This window comes from Gorilla gorilla, chromosome 1 (genome assembly GCF_029281585.2).
Source record: "Gorilla gorilla gorilla isolate KB3781 chromosome 1, NHGRI_mGorGor1-v2.1_pri, whole genome shotgun sequence".
NCBI lineage: Eukaryota > Metazoa > Chordata > Mammalia > Primates > Hominidae > Gorilla > Gorilla gorilla.
Genome location: NC_073224.2, coordinates 106,929,539 through 106,946,861, shown reverse-complemented (window position 1 = coordinate 106,946,861; position 17,323 = coordinate 106,929,539). Strand labels below are relative to the sequence as shown.

General features: G+C 46.0%; 4 protein-coding genes across 5 annotated transcripts; 2 read left to right on the top strand and 2 right to left on the bottom strand.

Annotated features, from left to right (window-relative positions):
- Positions 1-300: 300 nt before the first annotated feature.
- Positions 301-2,482, bottom strand: H2BC21 (H2B clustered histone 21). Its single transcript, XM_004026551.5, has one exon. The coding sequence runs from the start codon at positions 2,480-2,482 to the stop codon at positions 2,102-2,104; it is 381 nt and encodes a 126-aa protein (XP_004026600.1). The 3' UTR covers positions 301-2,101.
- Positions 2,483-2,817: 335 nt separating this feature from the next.
- On the top strand, positions 2,818-3,207 carry H2AC20 (H2A clustered histone 20). Its single transcript, XM_004026553.4, has one exon. The coding sequence runs from the start codon at positions 2,818-2,820 to the stop codon at positions 3,205-3,207; it is 390 nt and encodes a 129-aa protein (XP_004026602.1).
- A 160-nt stretch (positions 3,208-3,367) lies between these two features.
- Positions 3,368-3,822, bottom strand: LOC101126098 (histone H2A type 2-B). Its single transcript, XM_004026554.4, has one exon. It carries the CDS (start codon positions 3,758-3,760, stop codon positions 3,368-3,370), a length of 393 nt encoding a protein of 130 aa, XP_004026603.1. The 5' UTR covers positions 3,761-3,822.
- An 11,589-nt stretch (positions 3,823-15,411) lies between these two features.
- On the top strand, positions 15,412-16,739 carry BOLA1 (bolA family member 1). 2 transcript variants are annotated; one of them, XM_004026558.4, is made up of 2 exons: positions 15,412-15,624; positions 15,962-16,739. In XM_004026558.4, exon 2 carries the CDS (start codon positions 16,012-16,014, stop codon positions 16,423-16,425), a length of 414 nt encoding a protein of 137 aa, XP_004026607.1. In that variant the 5' UTR covers positions 15,412-15,624; positions 15,962-16,011; the 3' UTR covers positions 16,426-16,739. The 2 variants fall into 2 exon arrangements, with proteins under 2 accessions (XP_004026607.1, XP_018877130.1); XM_019021585.3 differs by having other exon boundaries at positions 15,520-15,682.
- Positions 16,740-17,323: the final 584 nt, after the last annotated feature.

Here is a 17,323-nt window from a genome sequence, read left to right as displayed (position 1 = left end):
GTAGTAAGTGCTCCGTAGGTGTTAGCTTAACTTTATTATGAACTTTATTTCTTCCATCTTATTTGTACTGCTTTCTATTTGTGATCATATATTTTTCAATTACTAAGCATTAACAGTGGCCTTGTAACAGACTATTTCAGCCCCAGTCCACCTTTGGGGCAGCAGTTTGGCTGGTGGCTTATAAATAGTCATCCCCCAGATCAGAGGCACCCACGCTTTTCTACAGACACAGTGGAAGTTGTATCTGTTAATTTCATTCATTGAGAAAATACACTGTAGATAAAAGAATCCAGCAAAGCCTTTAAATTAATTGGTAACTTTATTAATAACAATAGCATCTACACACATTTGAAAACACACATGTAGGAGACAGTTAAGATCTATTCAGTCTGTGATAATGTCTAGAGCTCATTTGGATTCATCAAACCCCTGCCATCAACTCCAAAAGCCCTTAGCCAAAAACAGTTGAATCACTCATCAAACCATCAGTGTCTTCCTCGGCAGAATCAAGGGTTGGACAGAAAGAGTAAATATTCTGCACCTCCACAAAATAAAACTAAAATGCAATTGTCCTGCATCTGAGAATACAAGGGTGGACAGTATGAGCTGCATGACTGTGAACCAATGAGGCTTCTCTTGGCCTCATTTGTAAAAAGGAGATTAACTCTGTAGTCTCGCCTATATTGCATGGCCTCCAGAAAAGCAAATGAGGTGGTAAGTGTAAATTAAAAGCTCCTCTCCTTTAAGAGGGGAACACCATGAGGGGAGAGTAAGAAAAGGAGAAGGAAAAGGCTCTTTCCAGTGACCAACACGCTGAATTTGATGAAAATCCATAAGAGGTTATGCTAAACTGAGAAGCATAAGGGTGGATCTACCATTGCCACCTCCTCTTTGTAGCAAAAAAAATCTTAACACGGCCCCCTCCCAGCTGTTGCACTGAGGTGACTAAGGATACATTTTGAGGAAGTAGCTCCAAAAACATTTCCATTTTCACTGTGCCTTCACATACATCTAATGGAAATGAACAGCACCCTTCATCCATCCACGGAAGCGATTAAGAAAAGGGTGGGATGGAAAAATTAACCCAACAATATTAGATCAATACGTAGTATTTAAGTGTCCATAATGTGCCAGGCTGAAGATGCACGGGAAAACCACACTAGCCGGTCTGTCAAGGGCTTGAGAATACCATAAACAAGAAAACAGACGAACCAATTTCAGACAGCTGCTAGAAGGAAGATAAAATGAGACAGGCAAGTATGAGAGGCGCGAATTCCTGAGTGGATGACGTAGGTCTCTGAGAGGTGACTTTTGAGCCCGTATCTACATGGTAAGTGCCTCGCAGTGACCTGGGGCCGTAGCGTTACCAATTAAAGCACAGACCATTAAATGCAGAAATTACCAACAAAATGAGAAATAGGAATTTCAAAGTCTCAAAGTGAACGACGGAAACTGAAATCTACAAATTAGAAAAAGGCGCAGAATTTTGAATATTCTTGTCGCCCAATCAGGACAAGGCTGGGACCCGGCTGCGCGGGCTTCGTCCAAAATACACAGAACGGCTGGTATCCACAGGAGGCCCCATCGCACGGCAGAACTGGTGACCGGACACAAAAGCTGCTGCCAAGCGTCAGTCATACAGAGCTGTCACGCAGTGTTTGCGGAACCCGGGCTGAATTGTGTCCTAGAGTTCTCTTAAATGACAGCCGAACTCAGCCACTTCGTTTTAGAATGAAACACACCCAAGGAGCCACCAGGGCGCGTGTGGGGCGGGAGTGGGGGCGGGTAAAGAGGCGGATTCCCAACATCCTAATTGAGAACCGACTCCTGGGAAGGCTAAGCAGCACAATGAGTAAAGACACGCTCTAGATTCAAAAGCAAATCCAGTGACGCACTGGGGACCTCGAGTTCCAAATAGTTAAAAAGCTACGTGTGCCATTTCCCATGACCTTCACACTAAAATAACTTACTTTATGAAAAGAAACTAAGGGAGTAAGTGAACAAGCTCTTTTCTAGTGATTAGGTGGGTGGCTCTGAAAAGAGCCTTTGGAGTCAAGCAGCCGGCGACTCGAGCGAGCGAGCGCCAGGTCCCGGCAGGGACTCACTTGGAGCTGGTGTACTTGGTGACCGCCTTGGTGCCCTCGGACACGGCGTGCTTGGCCAGCTCGCCGGGCAGCAGCAGGCGCACGGCCGTCTGGATCTCGCGGGATGTGATGGTGGAGCGCTTGTTGTAGTGCGCCAGGCGGGAAGCCTCTCCCGCGATGCGCTCGAAGATGTCGTTGACGAAGGAGTTCATGATGCCCATGGCCTTAGACGAGATGCCGGTGTCGGGGTGGACCTGCTTCAGCACCTTGTACACGTAGATGGAGTAGCTCTCTTTGCGGCTGCGCTTGCGCTTCTTGCCGTCTTTCTTCTGGGCTTTGGTGACGGCTTTCTTGGAGCCCTTTTTAGGGGCCGGAGCGGATTTTGCCGGTTCAGGCATGATAAGACACAGTACAAACACTGCTTAGCCAAGAAAAGAAGTAAGAGAATGGGCGGGCCTGATTCTTTTATAACCACCTTATGCAAATTAGGGCTCCGAAAGTCGTTCATTTCCATTGGTCCGTGTGCGGACCTTGCGTTTTTCAGCAATGCGTACGTAACAACACCGACTCTTGACTTGATTGGCCGGTTCTGAAGCCATATTAGGACCAATGAAAAACTCGTTCTTGGCCCCACCCCTAGGAAAGCTTATAAAGGCTTTCCTCTTGGTTCGCTTTCAATCTTATTTTGTTGCGAGGTTCTGAGCGTTGTTTGTGTTTAACCTTGATTTCAGTCATGTCTGGTCGTGGCAAACAAGGAGGCAAGGCCCGCGCCAAGGCCAAGTCGCGCTCGTCCCGCGCTGGCCTCCAGTTCCCGGTAGGGCGAGTGCACCGCTTGCTGCGCAAAGGCAACTACGCGGAGCGGGTGGGGGCCGGCGCGCCCGTCTACATGGCGGCGGTCCTCGAGTACCTGACCGCCGAGATCCTGGAGCTGGCGGGCAACGCGGCTCGGGACAACAAGAAGACGCGCATCATCCCTCGTCACCTCCAGCTGGCCATTCGCAACGACGAGGAACTGAATAAGCTGCTGGGCAAAGTCACCATCGCCCAGGGCGGCGTTTTGCCTAACATCCAGGCCGTTCTGTTACCAAAGAAAACCGAAAGCCACAAAGCCAAAAGCAAATAAATGCAGACAAACAAACCAAAGACCAAAGGCTCTTTTTAGAGCCACCCAAGTTTTCAAAAAAAGAGCTAATGCGCTATTTCGTGATCAGCCCTTCATTTGACACTTTGGTGGCTCTTAAAAGAGCCTTTGGGGTGAATGAGTATGGTGTCAAGCCTCTTAATTACTTGTTCTTGCCAGGCTTGTGACTCTCCGTTTTCTTGGGCAACAGGACAGCCTGGATATTGGGCAAGACGCCGCCCTGGGCAATGGTGACACCCCCGAGTAACTTGTTGAGCTCTTCGTCATTCCTCACGGCTAGTTGCAGATGGCGAGGGATGATGCGCGTCTTCTTGTTGTCCCGAGCCGCGTTGCCCGCCAGCTCCAGAATTTCCGCGGTCAGGTACTCGAGGACCGCCGCCAGGTACACCGGGGCGCCTGCCCCGACCCGCTCCGCGTAGTTGCCTTTGCGCAGCAAGCGGTGCACTCGCCCCACCGGGAACTGGAGGCCAGCGCGGGACGAGCGCGACTTGGCCTTAGCGCGGGCCTTGCCTCCCTGCTTTCCGCGTCCTGACATTACGGCTAAAATTGCAGTTACAGCTTCTTTTACAAGGAGAAGAATGTGGAAAGAATAACCAATTTGATGTAATTTATAAGAGCTACCGGGAGGGGTGAAGGGAAGTCGTTTGATTGGCTAAAAGCGGAGCCGTATCTAACAGCCAATAGAAAAGCAGAAAGCCGCCTCTTGGTTTGCGTCCTGCACTGAAAGGAAATGACGGATTTTGTAAGTATCTACCAATCGCTGAGAGCCACATTAAAGCCCCTTATTTGCATGCCAGGATCTTTAAAGAGAGCAGGCTTTCAAACAAAATGCTGGTTTTGTTTTACTGAGGGGCACTGTGGGTTTTTGTTTTGTTTTGCTTTGCTTTGTTTAGTTTACAGCCGGGAAATCCCAATATGGACCCTAAGGAACTGCAGAAGACATCCTTAGACGGAGAGTTACTCTCACGCAAGAGTAGGGGATTCTGAAGCCGATGATCCCCTTGAGCTCTAAACTACCAAGTCCCGCCCTTTCTGTCTCGTCACAGCCAAATTCCCTTTAAAAATACATGTACCACTAAGGCTGCCTCCTTTCTCGCCCCTAAACTTAAGTCGCCCGCAGCGGCGTGTCTCCGCCCCACCCCCACCCGCCTGCACTCCTCGGAATCCGGTTTGACCGAGGCTAGAATAGATTTGTCGTCATCCTCTTGACCTCCAGGAGGCGGCCTTCAAACTTGCTTCCTTGGCTTTCAAAATGTCGCCCTGTTTTTCTTCTTACCTCGCCGACTTTTCTTATCCTGCTCCCCCATGCCACTGCCCATCTCTAAATCTGCGAGTCCAGCTGGACTGTTTCCCTATCTCCAATTCTTCACTTATCCCGAAGAGTCTTACCCATTTATATGCTTTCAACTAACGTCCAAGTTTGTTTCAGAAGCTCAGACCCTTATGCCTAACTGCTTACAGAATACTTCAACCTACTTGTCCCAACGAGCACCTCAAACTCAAACTCTACCTCAGCCTATCCGAACGCGAACTCATACAAACAACCTCCCCTCTTTGCCCTCTTTTCCTGAAATGCACCAGCATACTTACAGATACCTAAGCCGAAATCTACTCTACTCTTCCCTTCGTCTTAGCATATCCAGTCAGTTGCTTCCTTAACATCCCTTCAGACTTTTTCTCCATGCTCCCTTGTCCACCTCATCATCATCCCTTAGATTTCAGCAACAGCCGGGAAAGGGTAATTTTGCCGTCAGGCACTAATCGCTGGCATGACTCCAGCGGTCTTAGAAATCTTTCCTGAAAGCTCTTCTTTTTTTCTTTTATCCCATATAACAGATGAACCTGAAGGCTCTTGTGTTTCTTCCTCCTCAACGTCCCATCTCTGGGAGTTCTACATCTCCTACACCATTCTCACCCTTTCCTTAGTATCCCTTAAAGTCAGGCAGAATGCTAGAGAGACAAAATAGACTTGTGGGTTTTTTGTTTGTTTTTTGAGGCGGAATTTCCTCTGTCACCCAGGCTGGAGCACTATCTCAGCTCACTGCAACCTCCACCCCCGCCTCCTCCACCCCGCCCCCACCCACCCGGGTTCAAGCGATCCTCCCACCTCAGCCTCCCGAGTAGCTGGGATGACAGGCGCCCACCACCCCGCCTGGCTAATTTTTGTATTTTTAGTAGAGATGGGGTTTCATCTTTACTAATGTTGACCAGGGTGATCTCGAACTCCTGACCTCAAATCTCGAATGTTGGCCAAGGTGGTCTCGAACTCCTGACCTCAAGTGATCTGCCCACCTCGACCTCCCAAAGTGCTGGGATTACAGGCATGAGCCACTGCACCCGGCCAGAAAATACTTAAATCATTCTTTGACACTTTTCCTGATGTTTTCTCCTTTATTCTCACCAGTTTATTCAACTGGCATTTATTGGATGTGTGCTATTGGGCCATGGGTGTATAGATAATTGAAAGTAGTACAGACAAGTCTGTGATGAAATGCCTCCAGAAAATGGAGGAAATCTGGTGAACTCTGAGAGTTAAATTAGTTAAAATCAGCTACGTATAGAGATTACTCCTGATAAGAATGCTGGTATAGATTTGGGAAACACCAAAGTTCAGACAGAGGTGATGAGGGTGTAACCTAAGATCCTTCTAATCCAATTGATTATATCATTTGAGAAGATGAATGTTAACAGAAAGGTGCGGTCCACATAGAGTCCAAACAGGTGGCAATTATAGTAGGAATATGTTATGTTTTCACCAACACTAAAATATATCTGGCAGATGTAAAGTTTGGCCTAGAAAAGGGTCCTTGGTTATGAAAGCATCAACCTTTTCTCACAGCCTGGGTGAAATATTTCTGAAGACTATCCAAGTTCTTTCATTCAGATTCTGTGCTCAATTAACAACTTTCTGATTATTCTATTCCAAGATAAAAACATAAGGCTGAAGTGGGGGGAGCCAGTTATAGAAAGATGTTCATCATATAATTCAATGAATTTGCATTTTGGACTATTCATAAATTTTGTGTGTACTTTGTTAGCGTGGGCCCCTCCCCAAGAAGCCAGTCATTCCTGGAAGTTCTAATAGTGTCAACTTTTCAGACCTAAAGGGCTGAGAACAAAACCCAGATGATAGGGGACCCCACCACAATCCTGGCACCCCATAAGGCCCTGCTTGAGGGGCAGATGACCTTCCTTTCTTTCGCTGACCTTTTTTTTTTTTTTTTTTTCCCCAGACAGAGTCTCACTCTGTCAGCCAGGCTGGAGTGCAGTGGCAGAATCTCAGCTCACTGCAACCTCTGCTTCTCGGGTTCAAGTGATTCTCATGCCTCAGCCAACCAAATAGCTGGGATTACAGGCATGTGCCACCACATCCAGCTAATGTTTGTATTTTCAGTAGAAACAGGGTTTTGCCATGTTGTCCTGGCTGGTCTCGAACTCCCAAAGTGCTGGGATTACAGGTGTGAACCACTGCGCCTGGACTTGACCTCTCATTTCTTTTTTGCTTCTATCACAGTGCTCTGTGCCATAAGAAGGGTGAAAGAAAAAGAGATTATGTTGAAACCCTGCTGTGATAAACCCTGCAGTAGTGACTGCCTACAAAGTAGATAAAATTATGTGTTTCACAAATAAACTGAAGCTTACAGGGATTAAAACAATTGCTGGGCCGGGTGTGGTGGCTCATGCCTGTAATCCCAGCACTTTGGGAGGCCAAGGCAGATAGCTTGAACCCAGGAGTTTGAGACCAGCCTGGGCAACATGGCGAAACCCCATCTCTACAAAAAATACAAAAATTAACTGAATGTGGTGGGGCACACACCTGTGACCTGTGGTCTCAGCTACTTGGGAGGCTGAGGTTGGAGGATTACTTGAGCGCAGAAGGCAGAGGTTGCAGTGAGCCAAAGTAGCGCCACTGCACTCCAGCCTGGGCGACAGAGCAAGACTCTATCTCAAAAAAAAAAAAAAAAATTGCTGAAGGTCACACAGCCACATGATTAGAGCCTAGGCCTGCCTGACTCAAATAACATGCTCCTCACCATGTCATTCACACTCTCACTAACTAGATGTTGGGCTTAAAGAAGTCATTTAATTTATCCAGCCATTGTTTCTTCCTCTGTACAAAAAAAAGGAAGAAAGAATTATTAGATGAGATCTTCTCTACTCCCACACAAATATCCTTGCTGTGGCCACATCTCTTTGTTCATATCCTGGTGACAGCACTCACCATTCTGTACTGTGCTCTGTGTGTGTGTGTGTGTGTGTGTGTGTGTGTGTGTGTGTGTGTGTGATGGAGTTTCGCTCTGTCGCCCAGGCTGGAGTGCAATGGCACGATCTCTGCCCACTGCAACCTCTGCCTCTCAGGTTCAAGAGATTCTCCTGCCTCAGCCTCCCAAGTAGCTGGGATTACAGTAATGTGCCACCACACCTGGCTAATTTTTTTATTTTTAGTAGAAATGGGGTTTCACCATGTTGGCCAGGCTGGTCTTGAACTCCTGAGTTCAGGTGATCCACCCACCTCAGCCTCCCAAAGTGGTGGAATTATAGGCGTGAGGCACCATACCTGGCCTGTACTGTACTTTAATCTCCTTTCTGTAACCATTTCCAGAGAAAGATCATGTCTTCCTCTTATTTGAATCAAGAGTTCTTGATTCCTTCCACCTGGCCTTTAATAGTTTCCTTAAATGTTTTTGGCATGAATAAATGAAACAAACTCTTAGAAAATTAGCATTTTCTTTTCCAAAATATTTAGTCAACAACCACTCTCCAAATGACAACCATAAATAGTAGATGATGGTAAACAGAATGATGGAAGATATAATAGAAGCTCATCAGTTAAATAAAAATAATATAGGCCAGGCACAGTGGCTCACGCCTGTAATCCCAGCACTTTGGGAGGCCAAGGCGGGTGGATCACGAGGTCAGGGGTTCGAGAGCAGCCTGACTAACATGGTGAAACCCCATCTCTACTAAAAATACAAAATTAGCTGGGCATGGTGGTGGGCACCTGTAATCCCAGCTACTCAGGAGGCTGAGGCAGAAAAATTGCTTGAACCCGGGAGGCAGAGGTTGCAGTGAGCCGAGATCGTGCCACTGCACTCCAGCCTGGGTGGCAGAGCGAGACTCTGTCTCAAAAAATAATAATAATAATAATAATATAGCCTACCATAATACGGTTGCTGGAATAAAGGAGAATAAATGTAAATAACCTAGTAGAGAGCTTGGGAACCTGAGAGGCCCCACAGCTAGATTAGGAGGATATGATGGTTCATTTTATAAGTCAACTTGCCTGGCCCAATAGCTAGTAAAACATTTTCTGGGTTTTGTTTTTGTTTTTTGTTTTTTGTTTTTTTTGAGACGGAGTTTCACTCTTGTTGCCCAGGCTGGAGTGCAATGACGTGATCTCGGCTCACAGCAACCTCCACCTCCCGGGTTCAATCGATTCTCCTGCCTCAGCCTCCCAAGTAGCTGAGATTACAGGCGTGAGCCACCATGCCTGGCTAATTTTGTATTTTTAGTAGAGATGGGGTTTCTCCATGTTGGTCAGGCTGGTCTCAAACTCCCGACCTCAGGTGATCTGCCTGCCTCAGCCTCCCAAAGTGATGGGATTACAGGCATGAGCCACCACGCCTGGCCCATTTTTCTGGGTATTTCTGAAAGAGATTAGCATCTGAGGCCAGGCACGGTGGCTCACGCCGGTAATCCCAGCACTTTGGGAGGCCAAGGCAGGCGGATCACCTGAGGTTGGGAGTTCGAGACCAGCCTGGCCAACATGGTGAAACCCCATCTCTACTAAAAATACAAAAAATTAGCCCAGCGTGGTGGCATGCACCTGTGTAGTCCCAGCTACTCAGGAGGCTGAGGCAGGAGAATTGCTTGAACCCAGGAAGTGGAGGTTGCAGTGAGCCATGATCAGACCACTGCACTCCAGCCTGGGCAACAGAGCGAGACTCTGTCTCAAAAACAAACAAACAAAAAGTAATCTATGGTGATAAAGGTTAGAATAATGAGACTAATGATTAACTATGGCAGGGTAATACTGACTTCCCTGGAAGTCTTCTGAGGTGCTGGGAATTTTCTTTATCTTGATATAGGCATATTCATATGTAAAATTCAGCTCTACATTTAAGATTTATAGGGGTTTTTTTGTTTGTTTTTGAGACAGTCTCCCTCTGTCACCCAGGCTGGAGTGCAGTGGCGTGATCCCAGCTCACTGCAACTCTGCCTCTCGGGTTCAAGCCAATTCTCATGCCTCAGCCTCCCAAATAGTTGGGATTACAGGTGCCTGCCACCACGCCCAGCTAATTTTTGTATTTTTAGTAGAGAGGGGGTTTCACCATGTTGGCCAGGCTGGTCTCAAACTCCTGATCTCAAGTGATCCACCTTCCTTGTCCTCCCAAAGTGCTGGGATTACAGGCGTGAGTCACCACGCCCGGCCTAGATTTATAAATCTCTTACATGTACATCATACCTCAGTAAGCACAATTTTTAAATATACACAAAATTGAAGTAGTCATCATGGGGAAAACAATGAGTACTTTGTTGGGCATCCCAATCCTCATGTTACAGATGAGTGTTTATTATTGTTTGGTTGTTTTGTTTAATTGTGTATGAGGTGGCTAACATAATCTCTCGGTGCTTAAAGCCTCTAAAAGCCTTAATCTGGCCACGACAGACCTTCATTAAATAGTAGATATTATTATGACTATATTTTTATTAGAAACAAAGACAATAAGCTTGCCCTGTGGAGCTCGCAACTTGCAAAGCTTTCGTTTATTTTTACGACAGCAATAATAGTGAAGTTGCCCTCTCCATTCATACATCAATTCACTCATCCATCCAATATATCTTATTGAACACCTAAGTATGTCAACACTGAGCTTGGCATCACACATCTAGAATATAGTGAATACCATTCATTGTGCCTGGATCTCTCTTTCCACGTGGTTAGTTCCCTCTAGTCATTCAAATTTCTGTTTCAATGTTACCTTCACACCTAGGCTTTCCCTGACCTCAGCCTCCTACCTCTCCCTAACACTGTCACTGGATTTGCAAACTGCAAGGTCCTAACCAAAGCAAGTCCTATAGATGCCATCTTTGTAGCAGCTTTCTAATCAATGTACTTCTCTCTAGCCCATCTCGTGCCTTCACTCAGGTTATCTTTCACCCAGACTACCAACAAAGACTTTTCTACTCCTCTCCTTGCTTCTACTCTTCCCACTCCTCATCAGAGTGGCCTTTCTAATAGACATTCTGATTCTTTTCTCACCGTACACTCTCTCCCCAGGTGATCACATACCACACCCCAGCCCCACCCCCATGATCTCATTTCATCTTCAACAACCCCTAACTAAGAGATGTCTCAAATATACTTCTCACATGCTAAAATTAGTGGGGAAAAACTTAATGAGAATTAGGAAAGTAGATACACTTAGAGTATCTTCCACAATTACAGACAGAAAAGGAATTTTACAGTGGAAAAGCCTGACAGATACCATCTTAATCAAGTGATCAGAACTATCACTAGTAATAACAAAAAGATCATGTGCCCTGGTAAGTTTCACAGAGAAGAATTCAACATTACTTCTGCAGCATTCCAGCCAAAAATGCATGTGCTAAATTTTAATCATAAAGAAACATCAGACAAACCCAGATTGAGGGACATTCTACAAAATAAATGTCTGTAACTTCAAAATTACCAAAGTCATGAAAGACAAAGAAAATCTAGGAAACTATTTCAAGTTAATGGAGAACAAAGAGATATAACAACTGAATGCAACACGTGATCCTAGATTGGATCCTGGACCAGAAAATATTTCTTTTCATTTTATATATAGGCTAGTAGTGGAACAATTGGCAAATTTTGAATAAGGTCTGTAGATTAGATAATAGTACCATATCTATGTTCATTTCTAGAGTCTGACAGTTATATTCTGGCTATGTGAGAAAATGTCTTTTTTTTTTAAGTAAATATACATCAGTCAGGATTCTCCAGGGAAACAGAACGAATAGTAGATAGATTGATAGATAGTTTTATTATAAAAAATTGGCTTTTTGATTATGGAAGCTAATAAATCCCAAGATCCCCAAGATCTTCAGGGTAAGCTGGCAAGCTGGAGACCCAGGAGAGCTGATGATATAGTTCCAGTCCAAGTTCAAAGGCCTGAGAACCAATGGTGTAGTTCCAGTCCAAAGGCCGAGTCTAAGACCCAGATGGAGCCAGTGTTTACTTCTGAGTCTGAAGGCTGAGAAAAGCCAATGTCCAGGTCTCAAAGCAGTCAGGCAGAAGGAAGTCTCTCTTACTCCGAAGTGGGTCAGTCTTTTTGTTCTAGTCAAGCTTTCAACTGGTTGGATGGGACCCACCTATATTAGGGAGGGCAGTTTACTCAGTCTACCAATTCAAATGTTAATCTCATTCAAAATACTCTCACAGAAGCACCCATATTTGGCCAAATATCTGAGCACCAATCCTATAGAAGTTGGGACATTAACCATCACAGGCCGTGCGTGGTGGCTCACGCCTTTAATCCCAGCACTTTGGGAGGCTGAGGTGGGTGGATCACCTGAGGTCAGGAGTTTGAGACCAGCCTGGCCAACATGGTGAAACCCCCCTCTCCACTAAAAATACAAAAATTAGCCAGGCGCCATTGTCCATGCCTGTAACCCCAGCTACTCAGGAGGCTGAGGCACGAGAATCGCTTGAACCGAGGAGACAGAGGTTGCAGTAAGCCAAGATTGCATCACTGCACTCCAGCCTGGGCGACAGAGTGAGACTCCATCTCAAAAAAAAAAAAAAAATTAACCATCACAGGTAGAGTTTAATAGGCTTTATCTCTGAAACTTAGTCTCAAACAGTCCAGAAAATAATTATATATTTGTAGATAGGTACATACAAATAAAACAAACAGTGAATTGTTAATATTTGGGTAATCTAGGTATCAGGATAAAGGATATACAGGAATTATTTGAACTTTTTTTTAACTTTAGATGCACAAACCTTGTAATTATCCTTGACACTTTCCCTCCCACAACCAAGCCATTACCACACCCTGTAGGTTTTACTTTCCTAATATACATCTTGTAGCCACAATTTCTCTCCATTTCCACAACCACCACCACCACCTTGGTCCAAATCATCATCATCTCTCACCTAGACTGCTACAGTAACCTCCCAGCTTGTCTCCCTGTTTCCACTCTTGCCTCCTCTACAATCCATTCTCCACCCTGAAGCCAGTGATCTTTGCAGAATACAAACTTAAAGTCAGCTAAATGCAATGCATGATCCTTGATTGGTTTCTGAAAATTAAACATTTATAATGTTTACTTAGACTGTGCTGCTATTACAAAATACCACTGACTGGGTAATTTATAAACAGAAATGTATTTTCTCACAGTTCTGGAGGCTGGGAAGTCCAAGATTATGGCACTGGCAGGTTTGGTATCTAGTGAAGGCCAGTTCCTCATAGATACGCCATCGAGGTGACCTTACATGGCAGAAGGGACAGAAGGGGCCAACTTACCCCCTCAAGCTCTTTCAAAAGGCGTTAATCCATTCTTTTTTTTTTTTTAATTTTGTATTTTTATTTTTTATTTATTTATTTTTTTTTTTTTTATTGATCATTCTTGGGCGTTAATCCATTCTTGAGGGTGGAGCCCTCATAGCCTTATTACCTCCTAAAGGCCCCACCACTTAATACCAACACCATGGATTAATTTTCAACATGAATTCTGGAGGAGACATATTCAAACTATAGTAGACACCAATGAGACAGTTGGGGAAATCTGAATATCAACTGTATGTGATTATAGTATTGTATGAATGTTAAATGTCTTGGATGTGGTAATGGTATTGTGGATATGTATGAAAATGTCCTTGTTCTTAGGAGATACACATTGAAAGTACATAGCAATTAAGTGTAAAGAATTTTGTGGGGCCGGGCGCAGTGGCTCACACCTATAATCCCAGCACTTTGGGAGGCCGAGGCGGACTGATCACCTGAGGTCGGGAGTTCAAGACCAGCCTGACCAACATGGAGAAACCCCGTCTCCACTAAAAACACAAAATTAGCCGGACTGGTGGCGCACGCCTGTAATCCCAGCTACATGGGAGGCTGAGGCAAGCAAATCGCTTGAACCCAGGAGGCGGAGGTTACTGTGAGCCGAGATCGCACCATTGCACTCCAGCCTAGGCAACAAGAGCGAAACTCCATCTCAAAAAAAAAAAAAAGAATTTTGTGGCTGGGTGCAGTGGCTCACGCCTGTAATCCCATCACTTTGGGAGGCTGAGGCAGGCGGATCACTTGAGGTCAGGAGTTCCAGAGCAGGAGGATCACTTGAGGTCAGGAGTTCCAGACCAGCCTGGCCAACATGGTGAAACCCCATCTCTACTAGAAATGCAAAAAAATTTAGCCAGGTATGGTGGCACCAGCCTGTAGTCCCAGCTACTCAGGAGGCTGAGGCAGGAGAATCACTTGAACCCAGAAGGTGGAGGTTGCAGTGGGCCAAGATGGCGCCACTGCACTCCAGTCTGGGCGACAGAGTGAGACTCTGTTTTAAAAAAAAAAAAAAGAATTTTGGGCCGGGCGCAGTGGCTCACGCCTGTAATCCCTGTAATCCTGGGTGGCCGAGGAGGGTGGATCACCTGAGGTTGGGAGTTCCAGACCAGCCTGATCAACATGGAGAAACCCCGTCTCTACTAAAAATACAAAATTAGCCGGGCATGGTGGCACATGCCTATAATCCCAGCTAATCAGGAGGCTGAGGCGGGAGACTTGATTGAATCCAGGAGGCAGAGGTTGCAGTGAGCCAAGATCACGCCATTGCACTCCAGCCTGGGCAAGAAGAGCAAAACTCCGTCTCAAAAAAAATAAATAAGATTTTTGCACCTAACTCAAGTGATTCAGCAGAAATAATTATTATTATTTCATTATTATTATACACACATACATTAAAAGAGATACAAAGCCAAGTCTGGCAAAATCTTATCAATGAATCTAGGTGAAGAGTGGATAAATGGGTTGCTCATTGTATTAATCTTGCAAATTTTCTGGAAGTTTTAATTTTTTTTAAAGGCTAGGGAAAACAGTGTATGTCATAGGTTAAATTTCTTGAGTGTGATAAGGGTATTGTGGTTATGTATGAGAATATCTTTGTTCTTAGGAGATACATATTGGAGTAGTTAGGGGTGAAATGTCATGCTATCTGCAACTTACTTTCAAATGGTTCATCCAAAAAAGCATATAAATATATTTTAAAGTATATGTAAAGTACTTAAATATATGAGTATATATGTACAAGTATAAAATAAATATAAATGTAAAAAATGGTGGGTCAAGTGAAAGGTAGAGGGTGTTGCTTTGAACTATTCAACTTTTCTGTGGCTTTGACATTTTTCAAAATGAGAAGTTGGGGAAAAACATTTAGAAATATGTAAATATATTAAGGATACAAAATAAAATTTAAATAATTTTACAAGTTAAGAATCATCCTGGAAAAATTACATCCTGTTACATCCCTGCTTAAAACCTCAGTAGCTTCCCACTACTTCTAGGATAAAGACAAAATTGCCTAACAAGGGCTACAAGGCCTGGGGTGGTCTGGCCCGTTCCTCTCCTCCTGGTACCCTACTCATCACCATCATCTGCCCCCTAGGCTCCAACCACACATAACCACACCCTGACTACACCAGAAGGAAAGACTCCCTCAAAATTCTCTCTCCTCCTGTCCTTTACACATGCAGCTACCAAAGCCAAAACCTCACTATGAGGGACTGAGAAATGGATTCTCATGTTGTTTCTGCTGAACTGTTTCCCTAAATCTTCTCGGAAATATTCTCTGCCCGCCCCCCATTCCACCTCTCCAACCCCGGCCAAGTCTGGGTAACTTGCCTCCTTAGCATCCTGTGTTTATCTCATCGTAGCACCTAGTACCCAGTACTGCAATTGTCTGCTCACTTGTTAGTCTTCAGTGCTCTGTTGTCTCCTTGAAAACAGGGCCTGACTTGACTCCCCAGTCCCCAGCACTAGTCTGGGGCACAGTAATTATGTATTCAATCAGACTTCCATTTTCTTGCATATAAAATAAAGGAGTTGGGCTGGATGATCTACAAGATCTATTGGCAGTAAAATAGATCTAATAATCCCAATCCCAACTGCGCGTGAATTCCCTTTTTCTTTGCATTGCTGGGTTCAGACTTTCTGACCACCTTACCAGTGGGGAGAATCCGAGACTACGATTCCCATGATCCCTCAGGGCACCACGTGGTGCCTGCCCGTCCTACCAACGCGCAGCGAGGACTCCATTTCCCAGCGTGCCTCAGGAAGGGGGCCAGGACTGCATTTTGCTTCGGAGCGTCCAGAGTCCTGGCCCTGAGCGGGAATCGCGGTGGCCGAGGCTGAGCGGCAGGTAGAAGGGGCGTCTCCGGGGCTTCACAGGGAACACAGGGGCTTCGGCCCAACCACAAGTACGCAGTTGCACATGCCCTACTTTTGCCCATTCTTTGCAAATCCCCTAAGGAACGAATGCGCCTCGCGTGCGGGCCTTTCTAATCTTCGCTTGTCCCTCCACTTCCACAGCTGGAGGTCGAATTCACCACGTCACATAGAGAAAAGGGGCGGTGTTTCGGGTCTCCCCGTGTGGCATCAAGGCGGGCTCCCTATAGGAGCTGGTGTGGACGTCCGGGCGTGGGGTTAGGGCGGATGCAGGGATCGCGGGGCGGGTGTTGACATTGTGCTCTCACCAGGCGGATCGCCCCGACCCTCACTCCTGGCGTCTGCGTCTCTCGCGTAGCCGATGCTGAGTGGGCGGCTGGTCCTGGGTCTAGTCTCCATGGCTGGCCGCGTTTGTTTGTGCCAGGGCAGCGCGGGATCCGGGGCCATCGGTCCGGTGGAGGCCGCCATTCGCACGAAGTTGGAGCAGGCCCTGAGCCCCGAGGTGCTAGAGCTTCGCAACGAGAGCGGTGGCCACGCGGTCCCGCCTGGCAGTGAGACTCACTTCCGCGTGGCTGTGGTGAGCTCTCGTTTCGAGGGACTGAGCCCCCTACAACGACACCGGCTGGTCCACGCAGCGCTGGCCGAGGAGCTGGCAGGTCCGGTCCATGCGCTGGCCATCCAGGCACGGACCCCCGCCCAGTGGAGAGAGAACTGTCAGCTGGACACTAGCCCCCCATGCCTGGGTGGGAACAAGAAAACTCTAGGAACCCCCTGAACCCCAAGAGAGGGAGGACCAGGATCCGAATGGGCTAGGTGAGCACGAATTACTGAGGCCTTCCCTTTGATACAGTCCAGGATTTGTAAGGGATGAAGACCCGTGGGCCCCATTCTGTTGGGGTCCATACATACTCTCCGAAGATAGCAACTTGCTTCAGGTCAAAGTGAACCCGAGAAAAGAGAAGAATCACTCACTACTGCTCTTGCCCTGGACTATTCAGGAAGGGCAGCCCGGATGTTCCATGTTACAGAACTGCACCAGACCTGATAAGTTGGAAACAATCCTATACATTAAAAGAAATTACACTATGAGGCTGTGTTCTTAATGGACTGCTGAATCAGTGCCACAGGTGTTCTTGGGAGAAGAAAGATACTTGTAGACTAGTCGGGAAGGGCTTTATGAGGGAAGTGATCTAGTTGGATCTTTAAAGGAAAGCACAAAATTAACCAGAAAGGAGAGGATAGGTGCTGCAGGCAGGGAGAAGAACCTGAGCAAAGACAATGACGCTGGACTGAGAAGTGAGTTAATGGACAAGACAGGGGATATAGGCAGGGACACATTTGAATTTCATCTTGGGCGGGGGAATGTTTGGCTTTTTTACAGCCTGTTCATTTCCAAAAAGTAGTATTTGTATTTGTTTAAAAGAAAAATGTTTTTAAAAACCATTAAAGCAGTGAAAAGAGGAGAAGAACTAAGAAAATGATTACAGATGATGAAGAAACCTTTATATAGCCTTTTTTCTTTCTTTTCTTTTCTTTTCTTTTTTTTTGAGATGAAGTTTCGCTCTTGTTGCCCAGGCTGCAGTGCAATGGCACTAACTCGGCTCACTGCAATCTCCGCCTCCTGGGTTCAAGCGATTCTTCTGCCTCAGCCTCCGCAGTAGCTGGGATTACAG

Excerpts from the sequence above, each read along its gene's own strand:
- H2BC21 (XM_004026551.5), bottom strand. The coding sequence starts at position 2,482 with ATGCCTGAACCGGCAAAATCCGCTCCGGCCCCTAAAAAGGGCTCCAAG.
- H2AC20 (XM_004026553.4), top strand. The coding sequence starts at position 2,818 with ATGTCTGGTCGTGGCAAACAAGGAGGCAAGGCCCGCGCCAAGGCCAAG.
- LOC101126098 (XM_004026554.4), bottom strand. The coding sequence starts at position 3,760 with ATGTCAGGACGCGGAAAGCAGGGAGGCAAGGCCCGCGCTAAGGCCAAG.
- BOLA1 (XM_004026558.4), top strand. The coding sequence starts at position 16,012 with ATGCTGAGTGGGCGGCTGGTCCTGGGTCTAGTCTCCATGGCTGGCCGC.